At 40.9% G+C, this 13,202-nt stretch overlaps 1 protein-coding gene across 1 annotated transcript; it reads right to left on the reverse strand.

The window, feature by feature from the left end:
• Nucleotides 1-7,827: 7,827 nt before the first annotated feature.
• LOC103354573 (cytosolic 5'-nucleotidase 1A) lies at nucleotides 7,828-13,167 on the reverse strand. The gene is made up of 6 exons (XM_008278002.1): nucleotides 13,008-13,167; nucleotides 11,984-12,097; nucleotides 10,061-10,196; nucleotides 9,823-9,945; nucleotides 9,217-9,347; nucleotides 7,828-8,516 (listed from the first exon to the last, which is right to left on the reverse strand). Exons 1-6 carry the CDS (start codon nucleotides 13,041-13,043, stop codon nucleotides 8,271-8,273), a joined length of 786 nt encoding a protein of 261 aa, XP_008276224.1. The 5' UTR covers nucleotides 13,044-13,167; the 3' UTR covers nucleotides 7,828-8,270.
• Nucleotides 13,168-13,202: the final 35 nt, after the last annotated feature.

The following is a 13,202-nucleotide window of genomic DNA, read 5'->3' on the forward strand; positions in this document are numbered from 1 at the left end:
TATATACATTTATATAAAACCATTTGAACCATAATATTAATCAAATCAGGAAGCTAATGAACATTTCTTTTAAATTGGATATACCACTGACACAGAGAAAACTGTCACTGTTGGTTGGTACATTGAAAACTTTAGATCACCTATTTAAATAGAGGTGATATAGATGCTAATGAACAGGCTCAGAGTATTATGTGAGATTTAGCTGTGTTCAACCTCTAATGATCCATCTGTTATGCAGCTCAGAGAATCACCTTTACATGACACTGTAGTCACCAAAAGACAATATATCCAGGATGCTGAGTTTGCCTGCTGTCAACCATGACGATCAACCAGCCACAACGTATCCTGGAATTTCACCTTTTGTAGCTGCAACATAACTGATTGCATTGCAATGTAGTGTGCATTGTGTAGCTCTCAAGTTACATTGTCATGACCATAATTTGATTACCTGGGATCAAAGACAAGATTTTGAAATGATACATATAAAAACCATCACGCTACTTGCCTTGATAGACATTGATCAGCCACAACATTAAAACCACCAGATGAAGTGAATAACATTGCCCATCTCATTACAGTGATTGCCATGGTGCAATTACAGTTACATTGTTCTGGGAAACCTTGAATGGCAAGCAACACTCCAGCTAAAAATAGAGGAGTATTTCCAGTCAAACTAAGGATTATGTTGGCTAAGCTACGGTAAACCTAAAACTACGGGAGAGTAAGGAGAAGGAATAACAAAAAATGAAATGGTCTCCTTATGATTACCAGAGATAGTTAAACTTACAGAAATGGTTCGGTGAGTTACCTGGGTAATGAAGCGGCCATCCAGAGCATTCACATCCTTGGGGTCTCTAGAGGTTCAAGGGGAATCTGGGCTCGTGAAACATACTTAGAATCAATAAAATTTTCATCAGCTCCTGAATCAACAAAGACTCGTATCGAGTGTGAATTGTCGCCAAAACTCATCTTGGCAGGAAGGTTAATGCGGGATTGAGAGCTAGCGGTAGAATTCGTTTTGCTCACCAGGACGCCCTCTCACTGGAGGAATCTTTTAGCTGCTCTGAGCACTGGGTGGCGAAGTTTCCTGATTGTCCACAATACAGACACAACCGCTGCTGCGTCGTTGGCGTTCAATAAGAGGCAAACAAGCCCGTCCCAGCTGCATCGGCTCTTCCTGTGACAGAGTAGTATTCTCCGGCGACATCATTAATTTTGGAGTGGGAGAATAAAGGGTCATGCGGGGTTTAGAATCTCTCCCCGATGAGACCCTCTGAACCCGCGCCACTCTCTCTCGTAAGCGATTATCAATTTTTGTAGTCAAAGAAATTAGTTCCTCGAACGAGGTAGGCTCGTCCTGAGGTTATTCTTGTGTTTTGTTTTTCTGCAGACCTTCTCAGCTCAGCTGGGCAAGATGTGGCAGAAGTTGGGCATATTGCCAGCTCATCCTTTAATTCTTCTGACAGATTACGGACAGAGCGTGTCCTAAAAGCGGGCTCATGAGGTGGTGGTCGGAGGGGCCGTAGGCGCAGAATGGCAGCCACGCCTCTGTCAGTCTGCCCCAGGGCAGCTGTGGCTACAATCGTAGCTACCACCACCAGAATGAATGTGTGTGAATGAATAATTGACAGTGTAAAGCGTCTTTGAGTGTCCAGAAAAGCGCTATATAAATCTGATCAATTATTATTATTATTATTATTCATCCCACTCACACTTGGCCGCCAGAATGCGGAAAGAGATGGAATAACCCTTGAAATGACCCTTGTTTGCAGTCAAATAGGCGATTTAACGCCTCACTCCATTTAATGGGGTGATCAAAAATCTTAATCAATTCAGTCATGAACAAAGAATATGAACTCAAAATGGAAGATTGTTTCTTCCATAGAGATGTGGCCCACTGAGCCGCTCTTCCCCATCACAAGTTCACACAGAATGCTCTTAGCTTTGCCAGAAGGTTATCGGGGTGGCTGGAGATCAAACACTAACGTGCAGTTTAACAAAAACTGGTTTCATAAACCTGGTTCCCCCGAATACGGTTTGGGCAAAGCAACTCTAGGTTCTGAAAGAGGAGAGGGCAGTTTGGGAATAGATGGATTACTCACTGGGGTTGCTGAACTGGTGCTCTGGTTCGTTGCTGCGAGTTGGCTCATCTGCGAGGTCAGTTGCAGCACGCTCTGGGACAGATCTTGCAGCGAATCCATAACCTTCGCCAACATGTGATCATGGCTGCCGAGCCTTGGCAACTGAACGCTTCTTTGAGGGTGTCAGGGGCTGCTGGGTCCATGTTGGCCAGATGATTCTGTTATAAGGGAACTCCTAAGTTTCAGGAAGCGGGCCCAGAATACGACAAAGGAGGCGGGTTACAATAATAAAGGGGACTTTATTGGGTACAGGAGTGAGGACACCAAGGAAGCTGGAGGGGGAGAGCAGGCACACGCTGGTCTTGTGAGGGAGGTGAAGAGGAAGAGGGTTATCCTGGGGTTTCGTCCGAGGCTCCAGTGAGGGGGAATCTGTGCTCCGGGGATACTGTGCTCGTGAAGGGTGAATCCTTAGGTGGGGAGAAATCACAGGTTGCTGCAGGTTGCTCACATGAGAAGGCTGGGCTGGAGAAGATGGCAGGCTGAGAAGCTTTGTGGGGGAAGGACGAGAGGCAAGGGTTAGCACGAGGAACACTAACTAAACTCGAGAACGCTACTGTGGTTGATGTACTGCTCAGGGGAGAATTAATCATCTGGCACTGAACCACGGGGAGAAGCCGGCTTAAAAGCTGCGCAAAATCCCAACATAGTGGACCCTAAGTCTCGCACCAAGAGCCACTGGTGCCTTCTTAGTGATATCTAAAACTTTCTCAAGGACACACAGAGTTTCTAAATATAACCTCCTCAAGGACCACTGAAAGCATCTTAAAGACTTTTAAAACAAATCACACTCCATCAAGACCACTGGAACCACATAACAAACCCCTAAAACCTGACAAGACCATCTTATGGAGAACTGGAACCCCCTGAATAACTTAAACAACCTCCTTGCACAGTAACATTCTCAATCAGTCTCCTCAGAGACCACCGGAACCACATAAAGTATAGAAGGACTTCCGTACAAATAACACTGAGACACTTAGAACTAAGGGCCACTTGAACCACCTTAAGGAGCTCTGGAATCCCTCAAGAATCCATCCATTATCTATACACTGCTTCATCCTCACTCGGGTCACAGGGCGGCTGACTTAGGGTGAAGGGCGGGGACACCCTGGACAGGTCGCCAGTCGCAGGGCTACACTTACATTCACACCTATGGACAATTTAGAATCACCAATTAACCTCAACATGTTTTTGGACTGCCTAGAGAACCCACGCTGCACGGGGATGCAAACTCCACGCAGAAAGATCCTGGTGCCCCCACTGGGACACGAACCGGGAACCTTCTTGCTGCGAGGCAACAGTGCTACCAACTGCGCCACCTTGCAACCCTCCCTCAAGAATCACAAGAATATTTGCAAGGATAAATGGAGCCAGATTACAAAGCCACAGAATCTCCTCAAAGAACCTCTGGGATCTGTTCACAGATCCACATAACCATCTGAGTGACCACTGGAACCTTCTCAAAGACCACAACGTTCTCCTTAAGGACTGCGCTTAAGTAGAATTCCTGAACATTCTCATGTGCAAAGAAGAGGTGAAAACCAACAACAAATTTATCCAGATGTCCTTGTTGAGAGAACTAAATTCAAGTTGATCTAGAGGTAATTAGATTGAATTCATGTTTTGAACAGCAGGGCCTGTAGGCAGCTGAGGAAAGCTGTGCCAGCAGCAGAAATACAGCTTCGTTTTTAAAATTAAAGATGTGCATGTGTTTGGAAGGCAACGATGATGCAGACAACATTCACCAGAAATCACACTCAGAATAATGAAGACAAACTGTTTCCTGAGACTGTCAGACAGAAACACACAACAGAAGCAAGCTGTATGATTTCACTGAACATGTTTGAATTTGCAGCAGCAGAGAGGACATCAGCTCAGCTGCTGTTTGTTTTACATCCTCCAATTACCTGAACTAATCAGAGGAGGTCGAGGCACACATTACCTACATATTATAATAAACTTTACTTGAAATTGAAATCTGTTTTCCAGAGACCTGAGAAAATGAAACATTCATAATCAGGCAAGTACACAATTAGCATATAGCCTCAAACGGAGTGTGGGGTAAGCTTATATTGCATTACTGTAATTATATTACATTTGTCTGTAATGCAGTGATGTAACACATTACAGTTACTAATCAGTGACTACTTTTATTTTAAAGCAGTATAGCCCTAAAACTAGTGCCACCTTGATTCTCTGAGAGAGGCAGTTGAGTCTTGATCTTATTTTGATATTTTTCAGTGAAGAGCTCTTTGGGCTGGTTTTCATCAGCTTCACTATTAGATTTATGATAATACATTATTAAATACATGCATTTTCCTTTTTAGGACAGGATGTGCGCTGATATGTGGGTCCAACATTACATTGTTAACTGGCAAAATATTGGCGATGTTGGGGAGGGATGTTAAAGTAATGCAAAGAGTAGAACCATAAATCACTTTCTACATGGAATAAATTTTGTTTTTTGAGTAACATCCCCAGAACTGAACATATCCAAGGCCAGATAAACCAACAAAACACCAGCAAGCAGAAAGGTGACAGAATCCAACTTGACTGTTGTTTACAGTTCATTGTATTTAGGAGCTAAAACAGTTGTAAATAAGAGATATCCAAGGCTATCATGTAGCTGCTAGATTTAAATGTGTAGATAAATATTTCTTCTATTGTGTAAAGAAGTCAACCTTGGTTGGTCAAAATATCATCACAATCGATATGTAATCATAAGTATGGAAATCAAGGTTGACTGTAAAATAGAGTTTATCTTTAAAAAAAGACAGACAGACTTTAATTAGACACAAGAAGCCAAGTGCAGTTTCAATTTTGGGGGTTGGATGTTGGATATAAATCTGCCGTAAATCCAAATTTGGAGGCATTTATAAGACATGAGTGATGTGGTGATGACAGTGATGACAGAGTGATGTGGGTACCATTTTAACATTTTAAAGGGAGGTCAGTCAGTGGCACTGGTGGAGGAGGACAAAACCATGTTCTTAGATTTGAACCAACTGCATCATCAGCTCCATCATTCATTCCAGGAATACTCACATCCTGCTTACTGTTCACACTGAATATAATCCATTGCATGCATTCATTTGGTACAAGCACACATTTCTACATTTATTTATGTTTGATTATTTGTCAATATTATAATTTCTCCCCTTATTTTTCTTCTATTGTGTTTATTATGTTCAGCTCAGTTTCCTCCTCAGCCAGGTTGATTTGCTGCAGGTTTTACTGTCTGAACCTCTATGCTGCCACCTGCTGATCACCTTTAAACATCACAACAACAAAAACACAAAGTCACACACAGGTAGTCTCACTTTGCCAGCCCGTTCTGTAGAACTGGATTTGGGCAAGATCAAAAGACAATTAATTATAAAGCTTCAAGCTATGTGCTCACAGAATAGCAGCAGTAAATTTATAATTTTTTTATGGTTAATTTGAATAGTACTTATTTAAAAACAAAATAACTAAAGCCGAGAAAACACATTTTAATGGCAGACTATTCTCTCTTTTGATCAGAAAACTGATATTTTTTATTTGATATTTTTAGGTTGCATATAAAGTCTGAAATAATTGGTAGAATAAATGGCTTAATGAAGATTTTTCAATTTATACATCAGTTTTCAGCTTCTGTCAACACGGTCTGAAAAAAAGATAAATCAACAAAATGTTTCGGGGTCCGTTTCACAAAGCAGGTTCAACAAACTCTGAGTCTAATCCTGAACTCTGAGTTGATCTAGATAGAAGATTAGATAGAACTGTATTGATCCCTTTGGTAGGGTACCTCAGGGAAATTGTTGTTGATCTACTCTGAGATAGGAAACTCTGAGTTTCCGGTTCCAGAACAATGCATAAGTTTAAATGTCGTCTTTTCTAATCACAATAATATTACAGGAGAAAAGTGCTTGAATGGCAGCCTATTAATTTATTTCATTTAAGTGCAATCTGGTGGGGGAGAAGCGCACTAGGCAGCAGCTAAGATGAAATATAAAACCATTGTTCAAGTCTGAGGCTGCAGCATAATGTCATTAACAGAATATAATTTAAAATTACTTTAACAGATCTCTACATCATTCACCTGCAATCCTGTGGAACTCCTTGATGGCTCTGACAGGTTTGTGTCCAGGGAAAACCACAAAGATGCATACAGTTGCCTTACTCACGCACATTTCATTTTAAAAAACGTTATTGCAATCTTACTTTTACTTATAAATGAAGTCCATGCGCCGCTTCTTCTGGACAAAAATATCCATTACTTTTTTGTAAGCTGCTGAGTTGCTGTCACTTACTCTGCAGCCTTGGAGTCACAAGAAGAATGTGTGGGATCAGAGCGCCCCCTGCCGTGAGGCCAGAGAACTGCCTGCCTCACCGAGAACTTCTTCTCAGCTGCTTTATGATCGCTCAGCACACGAAACATGTTACACACATACAGTTGGTAACAAAACAAACAAACAATAACAAAAAAAAAACACTGTACATTATTATATACATCAGCTGAAGTATGGAAAATCAGTTCATATATTAAATGTGTTTCAACCATGTTATTGGCGACATTCAGACAGCAGCACACTGTCACTGCATAGCAGCCAGCACAGTTAGTGAGGGATTGCGCAATCCAAGGTGAGGCTCAGCTCGCTGCTGCCTCACTGGCTTCTCTTCCAAGCATTTGGATGAGAAATTGCAAAAATTAAGAGATTGTGAATAAAAAATTTAAAAAAATAAAATCATCAAAATTGGTGAGGCTAAATGAAAAAAAACTTTATCGTACAAATCACTGGATAAATATAATCATTTAAATTATTTTATAATTTGATTTGTTTTTCTTTCCCTGACCGCACGTCACTGATGGACTGTGACGTGAAACGGTGCCGCTCAAACAGTAAATTGTCTGGAAATGCTGGAACATCTATGCCATATATTTAATTCTCTGCGCATTAATGCTGCACCTTCCTCCAGTGGATCGTTATCAGAGGGACATGTTAGTGGCAAAAGCCGCCTCCTACTGTGCCTCATGGAATTCTAATACAGGCTACTGCTTCTGATTTTTAAAAAATGTTTTTTGACAGACGGCAGACGACGCCAAAACACGCCTGCTGACTGACTGAATGAATGAGGAAATCAAATAGGCTGTGTCCGACATCACTCCCTATGCCCTGTATAGTGCGTAGGGAGTAGAGAGTGAGTGGATGATTTCGGACACAGCCACAGTGTGTGTGGCTGAAAGAGGGCGGAGACAGAGAGAAACTCGAGGTTCACAGAGAAAAACCTGGTCCCGACCAGGATAAGTTCATAGAGTCTGTTACTACAGTAACTGACCGAGGTCTGAAGTTAGCTCTCTCTGTGAAACAGGCTAGAGTTACCCCTCTGTCTCTGGTTTGAGTTACCTCCCTTTGTGAAACGGAAAACTCAGAGTTTCCCTCATTTCAGGGTTAACAGACTCAGAGTTTTCACTAAACCTGCTTTGTGAAACGGACCCTAGTTCTTGGTGGGTGTTGGGATTGTTCTTTACTGCATCATATTGAAAAGTGTCAACAAAACCTTAATCTCCATGCAAAAGTAGTAATCAGAAAGTGCTGTTATACTGGACAGCAATCGTTCATACAACTGTACATAATAAAGTGAAATAAGAAAAAATATAGAAATATATATTAAAACCAAGTTACACATATAATGGGAAACTTTCTGTTTGCAAAAATAGATGTCTTTAATTTTTACAACATCAGAAATATTATTTTTACATTTTTAATTAGAAACAAAGCAGAACAAGTCAGGAAAGCAACAATTACACTTATTCAAATTAAACTCTAATTCCAGTTTCCCCTTATATACACACATCTTTAAAAAAAAATAAATGACATCCATACTCTCACCCAACCATCACCAAAACAACAACAACAACAAAAACAACAGCATCAGTAAATCAAGTTAAAATGTTGTCCCTTTATTACAACACTTTTAGCGGTGGCTGGGGCTTCACTCTGGATTCCTCATTGGCTCTTTAAAGCTGGATGAGATTTGAAAGTTTGTTTAAACCGGTGATAAACTCAATTCAGTCTGAGGACTTGGCAGCTTGTTTCAGAGACACTGAAGTTTTTTGTGAGGCCGATTCATCAAGTCATCATGTCATCAGTCCTCCAGGACGCCAAAGCTGTTGCTAAGAAGAAAATGAGGTCTGAGCACGGACAGGATGGGGCCCCGTGGGGCCCCAGCCAGACAGTATGCCTCGTCTGCACTTACACCAAGAGACCGCAGTGTCTGCAGAGCACCACCACAGCTGTCCCTGCCACCACACGACGTCATTAGGGCGATGCTGAGAGGGCTGTCAGATATGCCAAACTTCTGCCGCATCTTGCCCAGCTGAGCTGAGAAGGTCTGCAGAAAAATAAAACACAAGAACAACCTCAGGTCTCATATTAAGACATTCAGAGAATGAATGTCTCTAACCGTTAGAGTTTTCATAGAGCTCTGACCTGTGAGCACAGAATTAAAAATAATGGTACTGCCAGCCACATTAGCCGCGCAATGTGCCAACACTAATGATTTTCCTATCATTGCAGGGACATTGATGTCAAAAATCAAAGCGGTCCCCTGGATTTTCAGTTCCTCAGGTGCTGTTCACTCTTGTAGCCAACAGCAAAACATCTGATGTGCTCCGAGACAGTTTGGACTTAGCAGAAGCAGCTCTACAAAGTAAATGTGTGAGAGGCACCTGCTCTTTCTGAATAGTTTACCTGGAAGCAGTGAGGCATTAGGGGGCAGGATTATACAAAGTTTGAGCTAGACAACTATTGGTTCCACAGTTGGAAAGCAGAAGTTCAGTAAAATTCGTATGGGCTTGTAAAGCTGCGAGGATACCTGGCTGTGGAGGCTTGACGAATGGCAGAAGTAAACGTCTTTATATATTAACAGCTTTTATTTTACACCTCCAAGTTGATGACATCCCCAGAAGACAATAAAAATAGATTTTACACTCAATGAGACTTTTAAAAATCTCAAATGTTTCAGCACACAAATTTGGAAACATCCTGAGGTACAAAATAAATAAATAAATAAATAAGTGGTTTTTTTGTACCTGAGCAGTCTGTCTGCTTGCAGGTGTTTGGTTGGTACCGGGCCTGATGACGGCGTCACCGCAGAACAAAACTCTGAGCTGTTCAGATGGACAGGAAGCTGTGTACTCATCCAGCAGCGCTGACAGAACACCTGAACCAATGACAAGGAGGATGACACACCTTCTAATATCACACTCACCTGGATTTCTGACAATATGCACTGAATTAAACTCTGAGCTTTTAGGGGGAAGATCATGACCAGCTCAACAGTGTCCTAAAAACACAAAGTTTAACATTCTGAGACTGTAAAAAAATGTTGAGATAAGGATCTCATAATTTAAGGATGAAGGATAACTGAAATATCATAGCTCGAACATGTTAGCTGGCTGTCTAGCAGTGCAAAGCTGACGCAGTGTGTGGGCAGCACAATTAATCTCAGTTACAATTTTAGAAGATCATAACAAGACTATATTTCAAACTTTTACTCCCATATCAAATCTTCTTAAACCAAATATGGATTTTCATTCTACAAGTGCCGGCAAAGACTGTAGCTGGCAGTAAAAACTCATCAAGTTCATGTCCATCACAGCTCAGTTTGAATAGGTGAAAAAAAGAAACATCCTGACCTTTCTGTGAAGTCTGTGACACCTCGTGTCTGTCTGTCGACAGAAAGAGATGCACGTTATTTTGCAACAGATTTTCAATGAAATCCTCCTCAGTGGAAAAACAGAACCTGCTGACTTCAAGACCTGCAACAGAGCAATAAAAAATATCACAACAGGAAGTCACTGCTTGGATCAGCAAAAAGACAAGTCCAACATCAATCAACGATATCCTGCATCCTGTAGGTTAACGTTAGATTACCATAATGTTTGGTGCTGCTGATAAGGTGAAAGCTTTGCTGCTGCTGCTGGCTGTCGGTGGTGATCAGGACAATGTCAAACAGCAGCGACTCGGCAGAATTTTCCTCCAGCAGACGTTTGTTCACTTTCTGCAGCGCCTAAAGAAAACAACGTGAATATAATTTGAGGTCTGAATTTTTACAGACTTTTTCTGTTCGTCTTTATGTCAAGAAATTCAGTTTCTCAGTCCTGTTTGATGTCCCTACTCTATCAGTCAATCACATCTGAAGAGATTGAAATGTTTCTCAAATATACACAGTTGCTTTAGAAGGTCTTCTTATAATATCACTATTTGCACACTTCATTGTGTTGTAGATTTAATTTTAAATAATATTAAATCAGCCATACTAAAGCCACAACAAGCACATGCAGACTGGAGTTTACGAAACACCATCTAAAGAACTCCTTGATAGGAGAAGACATGGAAAAAGAATCTCTGATCTGATGAAACAAAATTAGAACTTCTTAGAACTCCATCACCTATGAAGTATGGTGGTGGCAGCATAATGCTATGAGGGTGCTTCTCAGCAGCAGGGCAAGGGAAACCTATTAGAATGGATGAAAGGGTGACTGGAGACAAACACAGGGAGGTTCTGGAAGAAAATCTGCTCCAGAAGGCATTGACCCAAGACTGTAGCAACACTTCACCTTTCAACAGGGTAATTAACTGAAGCAAACAGCAAAGACAACACTAATGTATGAGTTAAAATGTGTGTTTAGTTTACTTGGATTGCAGACATTCTGTTGGTTTCTATCACTTCTGGTAATGGACACAGGGGCTGTGGTTTCACATTGTTTACTTGTTCATTTGTGTGTCAGTATTCAGACAGAAGGGTGAGTAGGGCTCAGATATTTTCTGCAGATTACCATGTCGTATATTAATTAATCCAGCTGAACTTTTGCTTACCGGTCTTTTTGTTTAAATTAACAGTTTGAAACACATTTGGCTTTAGCTTCAGTATAAGTCTCCGACTCCCCCTAAATGGTCCAGTCAAAGCCCAGAACTAAATTCCACACATGAAAATGGCAGTTCAGACACTTTTCCTTCATCTAATCTCACAATCCTTGAGAGAATCTGCCAGGAAAAGTTAGATAAACCTACAACATAAAGGGCGGGCAAAGCCTGTAGACTAACCCATTCTCTAGATTAAAAGCTGAAACTGTTGCCAAAGGACCTTCTACAAAGTATTGAATTCATGATGTGAATGCTTTTGCATATGAGAAATTTCTGTTTTTGATTTTATTACATTTTCCAAAAGATTAAAAACATGATTTCACTTTGCCATGGTGGGTTACTGAGGGTAGACTGTTGGGCAAAAATGCAGACTTTATCCATTTTAAATTAAATCTACAACATAATAAAGTGTGCAAAAAGGGAAGGGATCTGAATACTTTCTGAACTGACAGTAGCTTCTTTTTGTAAACAAAAAACTGGCTCATTAATTTCTTAAAACAATTGGCCATTGGGTGTTTTAGCAAAGATGATCAAACAGGAGGAAATTTGTTGGGTAGCATTTTCAGGTGCCAACTAATCCATATTTGATGCTCTAGTGAGTATTTGGGGCAGCACGATGGTGTATGTAGGACTGAGCCAAAATTAAGTACAGTGTGTGTGTGTGTGTTCATTGTAGTGATGGTACACTCAGTAAAGCTATGCCACTGATGTATTTTAATACATTTCAGACAACAATCGAGCTCTGTGGTTATCTGGCTGTGTTAAGATTAAAACTCATCCCAACAAATGGGAGGATTAAGTTGAACCATAAAACCCATCTGGCACAAATTAATACCATTATTCTCACAAACATGCATCCATGTTGGGCGATGATATTTTATTTACACACAGAAAAAAGACAACACTTGTTGACAATTGTTGCATTCTGACCTGCAGCAGTGGAAAAGCCATGCCTTCTGCGTACACACCATCATCACCTCCTGCTCCTTGTTCAAACACTGCGCGAGACGCTACCGCCACAACCACTGCATGCTCAGAATCCTTCTGCAGTGGAAATACATAGCAAGCAAAGAACATCTTTATCTGAACTATTTTTTTAATTCCATCTTTGAATCAGACACGATAGTCCTGAACAAAAATTAGTGGGCTGTTTGGGTTAGAAGTAGTGCTCATTAATCTGAATCTGCAAAGTAACTCCAAACTAAAGTTGTTGGAAAAATAAAATACACAACATTTTGTACTAAATGGAGGTGACCAGAAATATAAACTAGCAGATAATGGAAATACTTAAAGTATAAGTACATCACAATGAGTTAACATTTCCCCAATGGGTACTGTTAGAGAACCAATTTGAATTGAAACTTACACTGTGCTATTACACAGATATATTAACTTCAGTATTCATATGCAGAACTGGAAACAGCATGCCACTGTACATTTTCACACAGTCACGGTGGTATTATTTTGCTTGTTCAGTTTCAGGATCTCAATAATCTTTGCCAACACCGCTCTGATTTTAGCCTCATATGCTCAAGTGTGAATCTCTATAACTAAACTATGCAATTTAAGGATTACCTCGTCAATTGGTGAAGGTATGCCAGAGTTCAGAAATGGCTTAGGCTGTGATTAGAAATTGTGTTTGGTGGTCATCCATTCGGCATAGGCCACACCCATCTTTAAATACAGAGTTGTTGTTTTTTTTTTAACTGAAGTTGTTTCAACTGTGTCCCATCCTAACGGGATGTTTGTAAACCTTAAATGATTAAAATATTGTGTTACACCCACGTCTCGAGTTACCACGTTTATGTGATGTTATTTTGAAAAAGAATGAAGAATGACATTAAAATAGACGGTTGCCTGAAAGCAATCTGATGGAAACCCGCAAAGACAGGGAGACATGTCTAATGTTGGGAGGGTGTGTTTAGCTAAAGGACATGCTTCAGGTGAGTCCTACCTGCTTTACGTCGGTGTTCAGGACCGTGGAGACCATGTCCGCCGCTCAGCTGAAGCTCTGTAAGTTTCAACGTGTGATTATACGGACCAGTCCACCCGAGCTACCACACAATTACTTAACCTAAAGTTCCTCCAGAGAAAGGAGCGCCTATTTTGGTTCCGCCCTGAACCCTGACGTTCGCTTTAAGAGCGCAGC

The sequence above is a fragment of the Stegastes partitus genome, unplaced genomic scaffold, assembly GCF_000690725.1.
Source record: "Stegastes partitus isolate 25-593 unplaced genomic scaffold, Stegastes_partitus-1.0.2 Scaffold112, whole genome shotgun sequence".
In the NCBI taxonomy this organism is placed as follows: domain Eukaryota; kingdom Metazoa; phylum Chordata; class Actinopteri; family Pomacentridae; genus Stegastes; species Stegastes partitus.

Excerpts from the sequence above, each read along its gene's own strand:
- LOC103354573 (XM_008278002.1), bottom strand. The coding sequence starts at position 13,043 with ATGGTCTCCACGGTCCTGAACACCGACGTAAAGCAG. Across the intron at positions 12,098-13,007 it reads TGAACACCGACGTAAAGCAG|AAGGATTCTGAGCATGCAGT; the intron begins GTAGGACTCACC and ends TTTCCACTGCAG. Across the intron at positions 9,946-10,060 it reads CAGCAGCACCAAACATTATG|GTCTTGAAGTCAGCAGGTTC; the intron begins GTAATCTAACGT and ends GCTCTGTTGCAG.